The sequence below is a fragment of the Fundulus heteroclitus genome, chromosome 23 (assembly GCF_011125445.2).
Source record: "Fundulus heteroclitus isolate FHET01 chromosome 23, MU-UCD_Fhet_4.1, whole genome shotgun sequence".
Classification (NCBI taxonomy): domain Eukaryota; kingdom Metazoa; phylum Chordata; class Actinopteri; order Cyprinodontiformes; family Fundulidae; genus Fundulus; species Fundulus heteroclitus.
The window spans coordinates 17,020,550-17,036,701 of NC_046383.1; the positions used below are offsets into that span (position 1 = coordinate 17,020,550).

Sequence of the window (16,152 nt, forward strand, 5' to 3'; positions counted from 1 at the left end):
GTCCCCATAAAACTCTTCCGTGTTTCGCTCGTCCTTCGGGAGTGAGGGGAGACTTTGTGCATTTTAGAGCACCCTCTGACATTTCAGCTCCCCTTTTTAGTAACCGCTGTGAAGTTAGTTTCAGGTTGAATATGGGATTATTTGCCATTTAGGGCCTCTACCTCCTTTTTGAGCCGATACAGGGAGCCTGATCTGGGGATGCCATCTGCTTGCTGCTCCGCCTTTCTCCTCTCAGGTCAGCCGGTGAAGCAGCTGGGGGGAGGAGGGGAGGGGGAAGGCTGTTTGCTTGATGGTGTGCTCTGATTGGACAATATGAATATGTAGAAAGGCGACTAACATAGAAAGATAACCTTTTTCTGATCTGACCAGTTTTGCGCCAATAAAAAGCGGACTGCCCTTGAGAAGGTGCGTTGGTATTCAATTTTGACATCAACACGGCCTCATCAGCGCACAACAGACCATATTATACCCTCAAAACCTCAAAAAAAATTAAACTGGTTGTCATGGCCCCTTTAAAAGATTTGTTGACCACAGAAAAGATTCAGCGGAGTGATGCTGTCCGAGTACAGAACCCACAAGGACTACGGACAGTGAGACAACATAAACAGGGTAACAAATGTCGACATTTGCACAGCAGAATAGTTGAACCAAAGACTCACATGTCGGTGTCGTCCTGGTCTTCGCTGTCATCTTTATCAAGTGATTGAAACTCTCGCTCCCTGGCCCTCTTCTCTATGACCTCCTTCCAGAAGTCATTAAGTTTTAGACCCAGGGCACCAAGGGTGAGTCTGGAAAGCAAAAGAAAGGAAAACAAAATTGCAGAAGAAAAAGGAAATAAGGTAAACATTTATTTATTTATATGAAATACATTGACTCTAAGTACCATGATATTAGGTATTATAGTTGCAGATCCTAATGAGCTAATATGTTTCCTTTTAATCTACCTGTATTCTTTAGTGTACTCAAAGTCCTGCTTGTTGTGAGCGGGTTTGAGAAAATTACACTCGATGATGCCGATCACCCCAATGCCTACTCTTTGACCTGAGACCTGCAGGAGATTAAAAAAAATTCAGGAGGTAGAACAATACTTGGCATGTTCTAAAATATAAAGCATGATCCTTTTTGTTTACCTTAAGCTGGCAGCCCACTTTCTCGTAGGCCTTAATGAGTCGGTTCTTGTGGTACATCATGATGCCATAGTGCTCTTTCTTTTTAGGGTTTAGTCCAAAAGTCACCCTCACCTTCTCTTTCTGATGGACATCAGTCAGGGAGGAATTACTAATTGATGATCATTTCATACATTCTGTAGATGGACAATGTGGCCTGTTTCTCTCTGGCACTCTTCAAAATGGGAAAGACATTTCAATCAAGTAAGGCAGATTGGCATTAATCCTGACAGGTTAGAAATCTGCAACTGGAACATATTTACTTGCTAAAAACAGCCCCATCATCTATACCAGGGGTCACCAACATAGTGCCTGTGGGCACCAAGTAGCCCCAGAGGACCACATGTGGTGCGCCTGCGCACAAGCATGTTGAAAAAAATAAAAGCACAATCCACCAGTGATTTGCATCTGGTAGCCGCTTGTATGATTCTGTACCAATGAAGTAGCTCACAGTTTAAAACAGGTTGGTGACCCCTGATCTATACAGTCAGAGAGAAATCACAAACATTTAAAACTGCGACGCAGATAAACAAGGCTAGAAGGGGATCCCAGTTTACAATTTCCAACACTTAACACAGTGAGGATATTTTAAGAGAGAAATGAAACCTCACTGTTAGTGAACTATATTAAAAGAGCCCAATAAATAGCATTGCCTGATTCAACACTTAAAGCCCAGACCTTCCCATTTCTTGTTCATTTCAGAATAGGCTATATAAGCAGATAACACAAGGATACGCTAAACTGAGGTTTGTAGACGTCATGTTCGATGTGGCTAAGACTCTTGGACACCAACTTGGCCAGAACCTTCTTCCCTCTCAGAATGACCTGCGTCCGTGGTTTCAGGTACAAGATACTGAGGTAGGCCTGAGGAAAACAAGAGAAGATGCAAAGATTCAGGTATTATATAGCTAAACCTTGATCTAAAATTTGCATTTGAACAGGAATCCTATGACTGTTAAAACAGAGCTGGTATACTCAAACCCCCTAGGCTGATTTGAAAAAATGCAACTGGGATATGGCTTACTACAAAACCACAGATGTCTTCAGTGGTGAAGAGGTTTGTGCTTGAAATTGGAGCTCAGAAAGCTACACTCGCCCTTTCTCCCTCATGTGAGCTCTAGCTGGGCTTACCTTGACGTTAACCACAACCACTGCACCTGTTTCAGTTTTATGCCTGCTCTTTAATTCTCAACTCAGCTTTGCTTGCATGCTGTACAGTGCTGTGAAAAAGCACATGCCCCATTACAGATTCTTCTGTTTTTGCTTTTTTTTTTGTCACACTTAACTGTTTCAAATAATCAAAAACATGTTTATATCTGATTGACATTAATTTAATAAAATTATGATTTGACTTATAAGGTAAAAAAGCCAACGTGGCCTATGGAGCCTATACCACCAAATAAGGCACTGCTTGTTGTTTAAAACTGTGCTAATAAATAAAAGGTGGGGATATTAGGAAATAGAGAAATAGAGCAAAATACAAACAAACAATCCTGTGTAAGTAAAAATTCACTGGGGTTTCACGACAGCAACACATCATGTAGAAGCGGCCTATTAGATTGTTGTCAGTGGCAGGCCATTGTACTGATTAGAGCCTCTAAGTATCATTATTACTTAATTACTGCTCCTTTAAGAAATGACTCTAAGCACCATAAAGTAGAAAGTACGTAATTGTTGTCTCTTGAGTCTGGAAAGTGGATACAAGGTTACTGGAGTGGATGTAATTACCAACAAATGGAGACAACAAGGAACAGTGTGAACCTTTCCAGGAGGGGCTACCAAATTCACTACCAATATACTGCATCAATGGCTCATCCAGGAGATTAAAAAGTAAGACATCTGAGAAACAGGAGCCCTCATTTGCTTCAGTTAAGGTCAGAGATGGTGATTCAGCAATAAGCAAGAGACTGGGTAAAATACCACAATGGGAGATCTCCAAAAAACGAACACTGAGGACCAAAAAGATCACAAGAGCCTGTCTAAGATATGCCAATAATTTAAGTTTAATAGTCTGGGGCTGCTTTTCTGCTTCAGGACCTTAAGGACTTTCCATAAGAGATGAAACCACGAGATCTGCTCTCTACCCGACAATCCTGAACTATCAGCTTGTTACCGTAAGCTCAAGCACTGTTGAGTTTTGGACCAGAACAACAAGCACAACAGAAAGCCCACATCTGAATGGCTTAAAACTACAAAGTAAAAGTTTTGGAGTGGCCAATCAATGTTCAGATGCAAAATCATTTCATAAACAGTGACACGACCATGCTATGTGGTTTCCTGCTCGCAAACCCTCCAATGCTGCTCAACCAAATCAATTCTGGAAAGAAGAGTGAGCTATGGTTCTTTAACAGCATCGTAGGAGACTTGTTGCTACTTATCATAAATACCTAATGGGTGTTGTTACCACCGAGGCTAGCACAAACAGTTACAGGGTTTAGGAAAAAAAAATATTTTTTTCACATAGTGGCAGGTTGGTTTGAATTGCTTTTATTCCCTTTAAGATATGGACCAATCATCACTTGAAAACTGCTTTTTTTTGTTCTGACTCTAGTGATCTTTGTCTGATGTGAAACATTTAAGGTAAACATGTGACTTAAAAGTTTAGATTTCTTTAAAACATGTGAAACTACAACAATTAGTGAAATATAAAGCCTGCTTTTATCTTAAAGATATATCTAAGTAAGTTGTCAAGCTAACTAACTCGGCTAGACTTGCTTCCTTGAGGTCACCTTCTGTCCAACAGGGGAACTTGAGTTAATGCTGCAAGCTAACAAAGCAAGCTAAAGAGCTGTTAGCTAAGCAGGAACTAAAGCAGCAAACCTCACATCTACCTGCTGTAATTTCAGCCACATAAATCTTCATTGGCATCTGCTTTAGTGGCACAAAAAACCTGCCTACTGCAGTACAAGACATGAGTAACTACCCTCAGCTGGATAGGGCCCGTACCAGCGCTACCTAGCAACAAGCGCTATATTTGTGAAGACCAGAACATTCGGAAGCAAGATGAGGAAGTGCACCAGACCACTTCTAAAATATCTCCAGCAAGAACCCAACGCTTACTGTGTGTGGTTGAAAATATGAGCAAAGCAGCGGCTATCTCATTTCCCTTCACTGCCATTATTGTTTTCCAGGTCTATAACTTCAATTCAGATTTTACTATATTTCAGAATTGAGCTGAGCTGAAACAGGAAATTGCTGTGGCAGAAGCCCAAGGGGTCTATTCACCCAGTATGTACATAAACTTTACCCATTCCCTGAGCTCCTGCAGTCAAAAAGCTGTCTGCAACCACAAGACTAATACAAAAAAGTATATTTTTTTAAGATGATAATTCTGCTAGAAACTTAACCACAGATGCTTTATCAGATGTTGAAGGCATAAGTGTAAAACAGCTAAATGGTTTTCCGAGCATTAAACACATATGGAGGTTTTGACTAATGTTTTCCTTTTTAAAAACTGATGTCCAGCAGAGAAAAATATCCCTTACTCCACGTTATGCATTTCCTTTATTTTCTCCTCTCTTTTTTCTTTACAGTGTGACGGACTGCAGAAGCTATCCAAAGCAATCTAGAAGTTGATTGATATCAGTTTTATTATGACCAATGGAAGAAAAACAAGGACATCCGATGATTGATATCATGGGATTGCATTTTTTTTAATTTGGCCTATATGTTTGTTTTCCAGGTGTCATTTCTTTCTGCGGATCAGAATTTTTTTTTTTTTTTTTTTATGAAGCATCTGCTCTGTCTTCTAGATAGCTCCCAGGGAAAATGGTTTCAGAAAAAAACCTAATTTATCAGGGAAACATAAGTCCCTACATTAAAGGTGCCACGACATCACTGTCAAAACCATTTCCTGTGATTGATATTGCTGCATATGTAAATTCTCTAAAGAATTTCATAAAAAAAAAAAGTCAGCTTGTTGTTTTGTCAGGCCAAATGTTGCTCTCACTAAAAGGGTTGGTTGCAGTAATGATATGCAACTCCACCTTGTTGACTTCACTCTGATTGGCCACAGCCATATTTGGAAAACCGGTCAAAACCGCCCCACCCCCACACCACTCCCCCCCCCCCCCCCCCTCAATCCAAACCGCCCTTCTCGGGGAAACACTCTATTGCAAATCTATTATTATGGTTTTATGGCTAGTTGAAGCGTTTGTGTTGCAGGATGTCGGACAGACAAGGCCAAGCTGACCAAAGGTTTTAACCTGGCGGCGAGATTCAAGAAAGTGGGACCGGAATAAATAGCCAAATAAACTGCGACACAGCAGGTAGCTCGCTGCAGCAGCACTTATGCAGCAGAACCACCACGGTACCGCAGCTTGCTGGCAGCACTGCCACGACACAGGAGTATGCACCTGGGATCCAGCTCTTCGCCGCCGTACCTCAGCGAAGAACTTGCTGTCAGTACAGCCGCGACACAGAAACGTTATGCAGCTGACTGCCAGCTCTCCACCGCCGTGACTGCGGCGGACAGCTGGCTCTCCCGGGCAGCAACAGGAAAATCGTGCAGCGGACAACAGTTTGACTCGACAATTGGATTTTTCAGTTACAAACACGTCTTTCTTACATTTGACAGCATTTAGAAATTAAATAAACATACGGATGATGACAGTGTCGTGATCGCCAGCTTCCGTGTTGGTGCTGAAGTTTTTTTGTTTTTTTTTAAATCCGTTTGTTCGAAATACATTACTTGAATTCCCCCACAGGAAACAGTGTTCAGTAAAGTCCCCACAAATTAATTTCAGCCACTCTTCTGTGTTTCTCTCATCCTTTGGGAGTGAGTGGAAACTTCACGCATTTTTGAGCACCATCGGACATATCAGCTCCCCTTTTTAGTAACTGCTGTGAAGTTAGTTTGAGGTTGAATATGGGACATTTGAGCTCAGCGTCTTCTGCGGCGACGGCTACCTGTTCGAGCGCATACAGGGAGGCTGATCTGGGGCTGCTGCTCCTCCACCAGCCTCCTCTCAAGTGGAGCAGTCAGACATGCTAGCTGAGGGGAGGAGGGGAGGGGGGGGGGAGGCAAGGGAAGGCTATTTACTTGATGGTGTGTTTTGATTGGAGGATATGAATTACATAGAAAGACAACCTACATAGAGAGATGCCCCATTTTCTGATCTGGCCGATTTTGAGCAAAGCAACAAGGCTGACCCCCTTAGTAGGTCTTTTGGTATTCACTTTTGACATTCACACGGCCTCATCATGCATTCGGGCCCGGGTGATGTGTTTTCTGCAACACCCGTGACAAAGGCTGACACAGCTAATAGATCTGCAAGGTCGTTCAATCTTTTCCCTGTCTAGGTGAAAGTAGCCACTAAACTAAACAATGACATCAGAGCATACCATTTTTGGCAAAAATGGCCATATGGGGATAACTGTTTAAATTGGCCTCAGAAGTAAGAAATAAGACCAGAGTGGATTTGGGAGATTTTTTTCACGATCCCTCTGAAGAGCAGATGAGCAAGGTAATACGGTCTTGTGCATGTGCAGTTATTCAAAAAGGTAATTGGGGAAACGTCTGGAAAAATCACCGACCCTAGCTTTAAGGAGGGTGTAAGGTTAGAAATGCTGCTTAACTACCTTGTTCTTCATAAGGCAATTAGAGTTAACAACCGTTAACGACTGCCCATCACTAAGGGGTGGACCTGTTTCGATTGAATTTGCATGTTATTGATTGAATTTGCATGTTATCTAAGCCATTGCAAGGCCTTTGTTTGGCAATGGTATAAAGCTTGTTACTCCACATTACTCCAGACTTTTTGAATTGAGAAAGCTTCCGGGAGAGGAAGCGAAACGTTTTTAACTACGGAAAACAAGTCCAGTTGCTTTGTTTTTTACTTTTTTTTGGAATGACCATGACCTGGATGACTGAGAATCTTCACCAGCACTAGGCAATTAGAGGCGAGTGGCTTAAATTCAAGTAACACCTGCTATTTGTCAAAAATGCTATTTTAGTTAAGCTAAGCACAGTACTATACTTGAGCTTTTATCAGCTCAGAGCAAAACTGTTGTTGGGTCAAACATGCAATACAAATAATGGTTTTCACAGCTGCACCGTTGTTGGTTTTGTCCTCAAATGATTCTTGCTGGGCTCATAACAACACCCACAATTTCCCAACAACAGCAAAATCATTAGTGCTTAAAACAAGTTAATAACTGTGTTTGTGATCAGGTGTGTTTCAATAGCTCACCCTTAGGCTGCAATACATGTCTGGGACATTCTGCTCAGGTCTTAGGGACCCACTGTTCCTCAGGCCCTGCTTCAGCTCTTCGAGATGAATCACAGGCAAACGAAAGTCGGTTGAATCCGTGTCAAAGTCAATCTCTGTCTTACCGTCTTTGGCTCTTTGGGAACACAAAACAAGGTCTCTGTTAGAACAAGTTTTTCAGCTCTGAAGCTACTTTTAAAGGAGTAAGGAAGTGCCACATATTCAAATTCCATGCAAAGTGCAGACAATAGGAAAACCCAAGTATGCATTACATATACACATATTCTACTTTTACCTAAAACTCCCTCTTAATGCCACATAGGCCGTTTTATCTAAGATGAGTTGCTACACTTCTAAAGACACAGTGATTATGATCAGTGCTTCAAAGAGGAAGTGAAAATAAAAACATGAGAAACTTGAACAGATAGGTTGTCTACCATTTTTTTTTTTTTCTCAAGACGTCCAGGAGAGAAACAACTTGTCTGCTTGTGTTGTGACCCGGTAGATCAAGGCTTGTGATAAACTGTGTCATCCTCAACCTATTTACCAAAACCTTGCTTAGACAAACATGGCTATAAACATCTGCTGTGTGTATGTATCTCTGACCGAATCCTCCTTAGTCATATTAAACTAGACTAAAAACAAAGATACAGTAATCAAGTGAAGATATACCTGAACACAACATGAAAAAAAAAAAGACTTTCTGACCTGCGGATATTCCAGATCAGTATCTTGGTGCCTTTTTTTGATGGGATGGAGTCGAAGTGAGTGAGTATCTCCTCCTGGGACCTGATGATGGAGTGTTGTAGGATGGCTGCCAGGCTGGCCTCTGAGTCTTCAGTCACAACCAGGGACCATGATGCTGAATTAAGGTCACATAATGCACTACAGTACACACCTAGACAGTGGTGTCTTTTTATTTGAGCAATATGGCTCCCTGTCCAGGGCAAATGTCCATCATGGGGCCCCTGGAGTGACATTTCTATTGAATATTTGCATTTGCAGATAATGGGACCCCCTGTTTGAACATTTTCAGAGACTGTGGCAGTACTTCGTGGGTGGCTGATGTTGTCAATATGAAACTGAAAGGCTATTACCTTATTTTTCAAGAAATGTGATGATCTGGAGCGCAAAAATCTGAAATACCTGGATTTATCAAACATGAACTGGATTATTCTACACTGAACTGAGATACTTCCCTCTACTCGTGAAAACACAGCTTTTGCATAAAAACAATCAACAAAAAAGCAATTCTTAGTTTTCTCAAACATGGAGGTAATGTAATATTCTAGGTTCTGTTTTGGTTTGTTTACTCTCCTGCCTTAGGTTCTCTGGCTGCTTTGAGTTTTGTCTTGTCTAGGTTCCTGTTTAGCTTGTTTACAGTTAGTTTATCCTGTGGTCATCCGTGTTAGTCTTAGCTTTATCTTCTGTTTTAGATTTATACTTCGGGGTTGTTTTGTTTCTTATCAGGTCTGGTGTAGTTTGTTTCTGTCCACTTGTCCTCTCAGCTTTTTAGGTTTGGTTCTTCTTCTTCTTCTTCTTGTTTTGAGCCTCAGCACTGATGTCTGGTCTAATTACTTACTCTGCACACCTGCCTAATTCCACCCCTGCTGCAATCACCTCTCACTGGTTTCACCTGCCTCCACCTCCATATAAACTGTTGGGACCAGACATCAGTGCCAGGTCGTCTTGTTGGTCTTGTAGTTTTTCCCCTTCCAGAGAACCTGAGTTATTCTGTCATGTTACCAGTCAGTTTCTGTTCCTATGAAGTTCTGGATGTTTTTTATTAGTCGTTTTTGATTCTTTAGTCCTTTTTTGCATTGCTCTGCTTTTTGTTTAATAAATCCCTTTTTTAAGAACCTCTGCTGGTCTGGCTGAATTCTGGGTCCGCGGCCGTGATTCATTACAGGTAATATATTTTTGTCAGGATGCAGCTTATTGGCTGCATGCTGAGCCTCTCTCCCTCTCTCTTGTTCCTGCGCAGCCTGATCGGTTTCACCTGGCAGGCTGCAATTAACCCACAACTGCTTCCACCTGTTCCCACCGCTTTATCAGACTCACCTCTTTCTGTTCCCGTCGCCGGTCCATAGCGTTCACTCCCGCTCAGTCCCTGCCAGTTTTTCTTGTCAGCTCCGTTTGTACCCGTCAGCCTGAAGACTCCTTTCACCTGGTCTTGTTACAGTCAGCCCAAGGACTTTCCGACAGTTTGTTTTCTCCAGTATTCAGCTCAGACGTTCAGACCTCCACCACTCGGCTCAGACGTTCAGACCTCCACCGCTCGGCTCAGACGTTCAGACCTCCACCGCTCGGCTCAGACGTTCAGACCTCTACCGCTCGGCTCGGACGTTCAGCCCTCCACTGCACGGCTCGGACGTCCTGTGCTCCACTACTCGGCTCTGAGGTTCTGCTCGCCTCTGCTCAGCTCTGATGCTCTGCTCGCCACTGCTCGGCTCTGAGGTTCTGCTCGCCTCTGCTCGGCTCTGATGCTCTGCTCGCCACTGCTCGGCTCTGACGTTCTGCTCGCCTCTGCTCGGCTCTGAAGCTCTGCTCGCCACTGCTCGGCTCTGATGCTCTGCTCGCCACTGCTCGGCTCTGATGCTCTGCTCGCCTCTGCTCGGCTCTGATGCTCTGCTCGCCACTGCTCGGCTCTGATGCTCTGCTCGGCTCTGATGCTCTGCGCTCCACGGCTCTGCTCAGATGTCCTGCTCTCCAGTGCTCGGCTCCAGAGTTCCTCCCGGTCAGTCTCTCCACACTCCTCCTGCCGGCCAGCTTCTACACCCTTCACCTCCGTCCGTTGAAAGACTCTGGTCTAATCATCCATCTTCCACACTATTCAATAAAAACTCACTCATAAGAACTGACTCTGTGTGTGCGTGCTGTGTCCGGGTTCATCCCAGAAAAATATATCATAACATTATGGACCGGCCAAGGGATGAACCCGAGCACGCACAGAGCCTGGTGTAGAAGCTGGTAGGATCTGCCTCGCCTCCGGTTCGTCTCGCCTGGGTCGCAAAGTTGCGACGCCACGCTTCTGGATTCATCTTGCCTGGGTCGCTGAGTTGCGACGCCACGTTTCCGTCTCGTCTCGCCTGGGTCGCAAAGTTGCGACGCCACGTTTCTGTTTCGTCTCGCCTGGGTCGCAGAGTTGCGACGCCCCGCCTCTGACTCTGTTTTCCTGGTCCGCCTTCCCCGCTGCTCAGCACTAAGGACGGCGCTCCTCGCCGTCGCTGCCCAGCGCTAACTTTTGCTGCTGCCCAGCATATTCAGACTTTGCTGCCCAGCGCCTTCTGGTTTTTGTTTGGAGTTATTTTTTTGGCGTTGTGTTCTAGATCTGCTTTAGTTTCTAGTCTTTTTGTATATTTTTATTTGTTTTAGAAGAATTATTTCCGCCTTCTGTTCTTTGTTTTGGCTCAACCTTAGTTTTTGCTTTACTTAGGATTTTTTGAGATTTATGTTGCTTTTGAGTATTGTGTTTTATTTTGTTGTTTTTGTCCGGGTTTTTGTGTCCCAGGTTTATTCTAGTCGTTCGGGTTTTTCTTTAGTAGTCTAGTTTTTGGTTTTCTTAGTCAGCTAGTTCGGGTTTTGTTCTCCGTCTTCTTGTTTTAGCCATAGCCCTGATTTAGTGTTCTAGGTTCGCCTTAGTCTTCTGAGTTTTGTTTTTGAATTCCAGTTTTTTATTTTAGACTTCTTGCTTGCTTCTGTACAGATTTCTAGCTCTAGTTGTCTAGTTTTTCATTAGTTTAGTCGTACTTGCCCTCATCTCCCTGTTCTGTTTCGTTTCATAGTTTTGCTTTAGCTTTTGGTTCCTTTCCTAGTTTACCAGTCTTGTTTTGATTTTTCAGTTTGAGACCCTGTAGTTTCGTCAGCCCTGTAGTTTCGTTAGCTCTGTAGTCCCTGTCTTGACCCTGTAGTCCCTGTCTAGCCCCTGTAGTTTCAGTCTAGCCTCTGTAATTTCAGTCTAGCCTCTGTAGTTTCTGTCCCAGCCCTGTAGTTCTAGTCTTGTTCTGTATTTGTTTTTTCTTTATTTTAGTTTTGTTTGTCTTTATTTTTCCCCCTTTTGTATTTAGGTATCTGGGTTCCTGCACTGTATGGGTTCCTGCGTTGGATGGAGTCCAGCGCTCTTAAAGGTCCCTGCGCTCTCTAAGGTCCCTGCGCTTTCTAGGTCCCTACACCCTTCTCCTGTTTTCGTTGTATGTTTTGCCCTGTTTAGGTTAGTTTAGTTCCCTTCAGTAGTTGTTTTGTTCTGTCTTGTCCTAGTGTATCTGTGTTGTTCCCTTGTTTAGGCGCATACAGGTCGCCGCCAGAGCCCTCCGGCGCACCCATGTCGCCGGCTGAGCCCTCTGGTGCGCCAGACTGTCGCTGCCCTGCGCATGCAGGTCGCTGCCAGAGCCCTCCGGCGCTCCTATGTCGCCGGCTGAGCCCTCTGGTACGCCAGCCTGTCACTACCCAGTGCACGCAGGTCGCCGCCAGAGCCCTCCGGTGCTTAAGTCGCTGTCTGTGCCCTCTGGCGCGCTTGGCCTGTTGCTGCCTAGCTCACCCTTTAGTTCCCTGGTGTTTAGGTCTTGTTTTCCTGGCGTTTAGATTTAGTGATCCCCGGCGTGTTAGGACGTCCTCTTTTCTCGGTTCCTTGGCGTGTTAGGACGCCCTCCGTTCTTGTTCCCTGGTGTTTTAGATATTCCTGTTTCCCTTGTGCCCCGGCGTTTCCTTTGCGCTCCGGCATTCTTCTTCCTTGCGCCCCGGCGTTTTCCTCGCATCCTGGTGTGTTCTTTCCTCACGCCCCGGCGTTCTCCCCACGCCCCGGCGTTCTCTTCCCCAAGTCCTGGCGTTTCCCTCACGCCCCGGCGGGTTTTCCCCTGGCGTTTCTGTACACCAGTCGTGTTCCAGCAGGAGTTGTTGAGCCTTGGTGTTTTCGTACGCCTGTTCTTCCCTCTGGCGTTGTCGTACGCCTGTTCTTCCCTCTGGCGTTGTCGTACGCTTGTTCTTCCCTCTGGCGTTGTCGTACGCCTGTTCTTCCCTCTGGCGTTGTCATACGCCTGTTCCTTCCCTTTGGCGTTAAGTACGCCCGTTCCTTCCTTTTGGCGTTAGGTACGCCCGTTCCTTCCCTTTGGCGTTAGGTACGCCCGTTCCTTCCCTTTGGCGTTAAGTACGCCCGTTCCTTCCCCTTGGCGTTAAGTACGCCCGTTCCTTCCCTTGGCGTTAAGTACGCCCGTTCTTTCCCCTTGGCGTTAAGTACGCCCGTTCCTTCCCCTTGGCGTTAAGTACGCCCGTTCCTTCCCTTTGGCGTTAAGTACGCCCGTTCCTTCCCTTTGGCGTTAAGTACGCCCGTTCCTTCCCTTTGGCGTTAAGTACGCCCGTTCCTTCCCTTTGGCGTTAAGTACGCCCGTTCCTTCCCTTTGGCGTTAAGTACGCCCGGTCCTTCCCTTTGGCGTTAAGTACGCCCGGTCCTTCCCTTTGGCGTTAAGTACGCCCGGTCCTTCCCTTTGGCGTTAGGTACGCCCGTTCTTTTCCCTTGGCGTTAAGTACGTCCGTTCTTTCCCTCTTGGCGTTTTCGTACGCCTATATTTTCCCCTTGGCGCTGTCATGCGTCCGTTTTGCCCCGGCGGTTCCCTCACGCCCCGGCGATCTCGCCCCTTGGGCCCCAGCGCTCCTCTCACGCTTCGGCGTTGTTTCTCCTTGGCGTTTCCACACGCCCGTTCCTTGCCCTTGGCGTTTCCATACACCCGTTCCTTCCCCTTGGCGTTTCCATACGCCCGTTCCTTCCCTTTGGCGTTTCCATACGCCCGTTCCTTCCCTTTGGCGTTTCCATACGCCCGATCCTTCCCTTTTGGCGTTTCCATACGTCCGATCCTTCCCTTTTTGGCGTTGTGTACGCCCGTTCTTTCCCTTTTGGCGCTGTGTTGCGCCAGTTCCTTCCCTTTGGCGCTGTGTTGCACCCGTTCCTTCCCTTTGGCGCTGTGTTGCACCCGTTCCTTCCCTTTGGCGCTGTGTTGCGCCCCTTCCTTCCCTTTGGCGCTGTGTTGCGCTCGCTTTTTCCCCCGGCGCAGTCAAGCGTTCGTGCCTTTCCCTGATGTGCCGCCCCCTGATTGTGCTTTGGCACATCAGTGTCTAGCTCCTTGGTTCCCCCGTGTTCTTTGGCTCCTTGATTCCCCGCTGTTCTCTAGTTCCTTGGTTCCCCGCTGTTCTCTAGTTCCTTGGTTCCCCGTGTTCTCTGGCCCCTTTTGGTTCCTCGTGTTTGCAGGCTCTTTGGTCCCTCAGTGTTCGGTTTCAACTCTTGCCCGCCTTCCTGGGCCCCCTCCACCCGCCCGGCGTGGGGATTCTGGGCCGTCCGGTGTCCGGCCTTGGGGGGGGGGGTACTGTCAGGATGCAGCTTATTGGCTGCATGCTGAGCCTCTCTCCCTCTCTCTTGTTCCTGCGCAGCCTGATCGGTTTCACCTGGCAGGCTGCAATTAACCCACAACTGCTTCCACCTGTTCCCACCGCTTTATCAGACTCACCTCTTTCTGTTCCCGTCGCCGGTCCATAGCGTTCACTCCCGCTCAGTCCCTGCCAGTTTTTCTTGTCAGCTCCGTTTGTACCCGTCAGCCTGAAGACTCCTTTCACCTGGTCTTGTTACAGTCAGCCCAAGGACTTTCCGACAGTTTGTTTTCTCCAGTATTCAGCTCAGACGTTCAGACCTCCACCACTCGGCTCAGACGTTCAGACCTCCACCGCTCGGCTCAGACGTTCAGACCTCCACCGCTCGGCTCAGACGTTCAGACCTCCACCGCTCGGCTCAGACGTTCAGACCTCCACCGCTCGGCTCAGACGTTCAGACCTCTACCGCTCGGCTCGGACGTTCAGCCCTCCACTGCACGGCTCGGACGTCCTGTGCTCCACTACTCGGCTCTGAGGTTCTGCTCGCCTCTGCTCAGCTCTGATGCTCTGCTCGCCACTGCTCGGCTCTGAGGTTCTGCTCGCCTCTGCTCGGCTCTGATGCTCTGCTCGCCACTGCTCGGCTCTGACGTTCTGCTCGCCTCTGCTCGGCTCTGATGCTCTGCTCGCCACTGCTCGGCTCTGATGCTCTGCTCGCCACTGCTCGGCTCTGATGCTCTGCTCGCCACTGCTCGGCTCTGACGTTCTGCTCGCCTCTGCTCGGCTCTGATGCTCTGCTCGCCACTGCTCGGCTCTGACGTTCTGCTCGCCTCTGCTCGGCTCTGATGCTCTGCTCGCCACTGCTCGGCTCTGATGCTCTGCGCTCCACGGCTCTGCTCAGATGTCCTGCTCTCCAGTGCTCGGCTCCAGAGTTCCTCCCGGTCAGTCTCTCCACACTCCTCCTGCCGGCCAGCTTCTACACCCTTCACCTCCGTCCGTTGAAAGACTCTGGTCTAATGATCCATCTTCCACACTATTCAATAAAAACTCACTCATAAGAACTGACTCTGTGTGTGCGTGCTGTGTCCGGGTTCATCCCAGAAAAATATATCATAACAATTTTCTTTTTTTTTTTTTTTTTTTTTTTTAAAAGACACAGCTCTAAGTGAGGAAGTAACCACCCCTTCTTTTCAAAGCAAGTGTAATCTATCACATTTTTCTGGGGAAAAAGCTGTGTTCAATCTCACCAGCCACACACATCTGATTGCTGCCAGACCTGTGCAATCACAAAATCCCTTTGATAGAATCTGTCTGACAACATGAAGTAGAACAAACAATATCAAAGAATCCCACTGCCATGTCCCGATGTAAAATCTGGCTGATCACAGGTAAATTATGATTTAACACGACAGCTGGGGCTGTGGTGGGTGTTAGTTCTTTATATAAATTCAGATTTTTTTTTATTTTTTTTTTAAATACCCTTTTGTCCTTAATAACTGGATAAAAATCTCTTAAAATCTGTGAGAAAACCAAAAACAGAAAACATGTGTTTAGGGGCTAATAAACTAAATGTACAATTGTTAGGTAAATTATTTAGGATTAATTTTATTATTGGACAACTGAGTGCTCTTTGTCAATCTAAAAGTTTATAGACCTCAAAGTAAAAACGAGGTTTTGGTTTTCTTCTAAACTTTTCATGTTGTAGCAACAACAGTCTCCTATACCCTAGTCTGACAGACGTAATGTTCTCCTTCACCATAAATCTCTAGTTCCAGATGGGTCCACAATAGGGCTTAGGTCATAGGAGGAACAAGGCCATGTCATTATTTTTTACTTGTGAGCCATACAATGGGGTATTTTGAGGCATGTGAAGGAGCATGTTTCTGCATAAAAGGCATGGTCTTCTTAAAAGAAGCAAACATTTCTCTCTACCATTGAAGAAAGTGTCTTCTAAAACTGGCAGAATGTTTCAATTTTGAATCCATCTCTAACTAGAAAAGGTCCATCTAGCCCATCATTGTTGATACCAGCCCATACTAGTAAAACACCTCCACCTTGCTGGTGTCTGGGTAGAAGCAGGTCTCCTTCTCCTTGCTTTTTACTACTCCAGCCATGGTCAATCATTTCTCTCTAATCTTATCAGTGAAGAACATTTTCCAACATTTTGGAAAATGTGTTTTTTCAGAGATTTTTTGGCCAAGTATTTTTTTCAGTGCGTGGTGGTGGTCAGGTTTCAGCCCTCCTTACCTTGGCCATGTCTCTGGGCCCTGAAAACTATGGTTCCCTGGACACTGGGGTGCAGTTCTGAATTAGAACAGCACCAGAGAAATTTGGTTCCAAGTAGCATCAGAAATTATTTTCCTCAAATCTTTAGCAGTTGATTAATATTTTTTATAAAGACAGACAGATATCTGTTGACCCTGTGG

The 16,152-nt window shown here is 45.9% G+C and overlaps 1 protein-coding gene across 1 annotated transcript in view; it reads right to left on the reverse strand.

Annotated features, from left to right (window-relative positions):
• zgc:152774 (uncharacterized protein LOC553526 homolog) overlaps positions 1 to 16,152 on the reverse strand; it is a 46,013-nt gene that overhangs the window by 23,764 nt on the left and 6,097 nt on the right. The window contains exons 5-10 of the mRNA XM_021318310.2: positions 8,084 to 8,231; positions 7,358 to 7,511; positions 1,902 to 2,030; positions 1,131 to 1,250; positions 945 to 1,048; positions 660 to 788 (exon numbers count right to left, since the gene is read on the reverse strand). Of these exons, the coding sequence (XP_021173985.2) occupies positions 660 to 788; positions 945 to 1,048; positions 1,131 to 1,250; positions 1,902 to 2,030; positions 7,358 to 7,511; positions 8,084 to 8,231 (784 nt within the window). The remainder of the gene's footprint in view (positions 1 to 659; positions 789 to 944; positions 1,049 to 1,130; positions 1,251 to 1,901; positions 2,031 to 7,357; positions 7,512 to 8,083; positions 8,232 to 16,152) is intronic.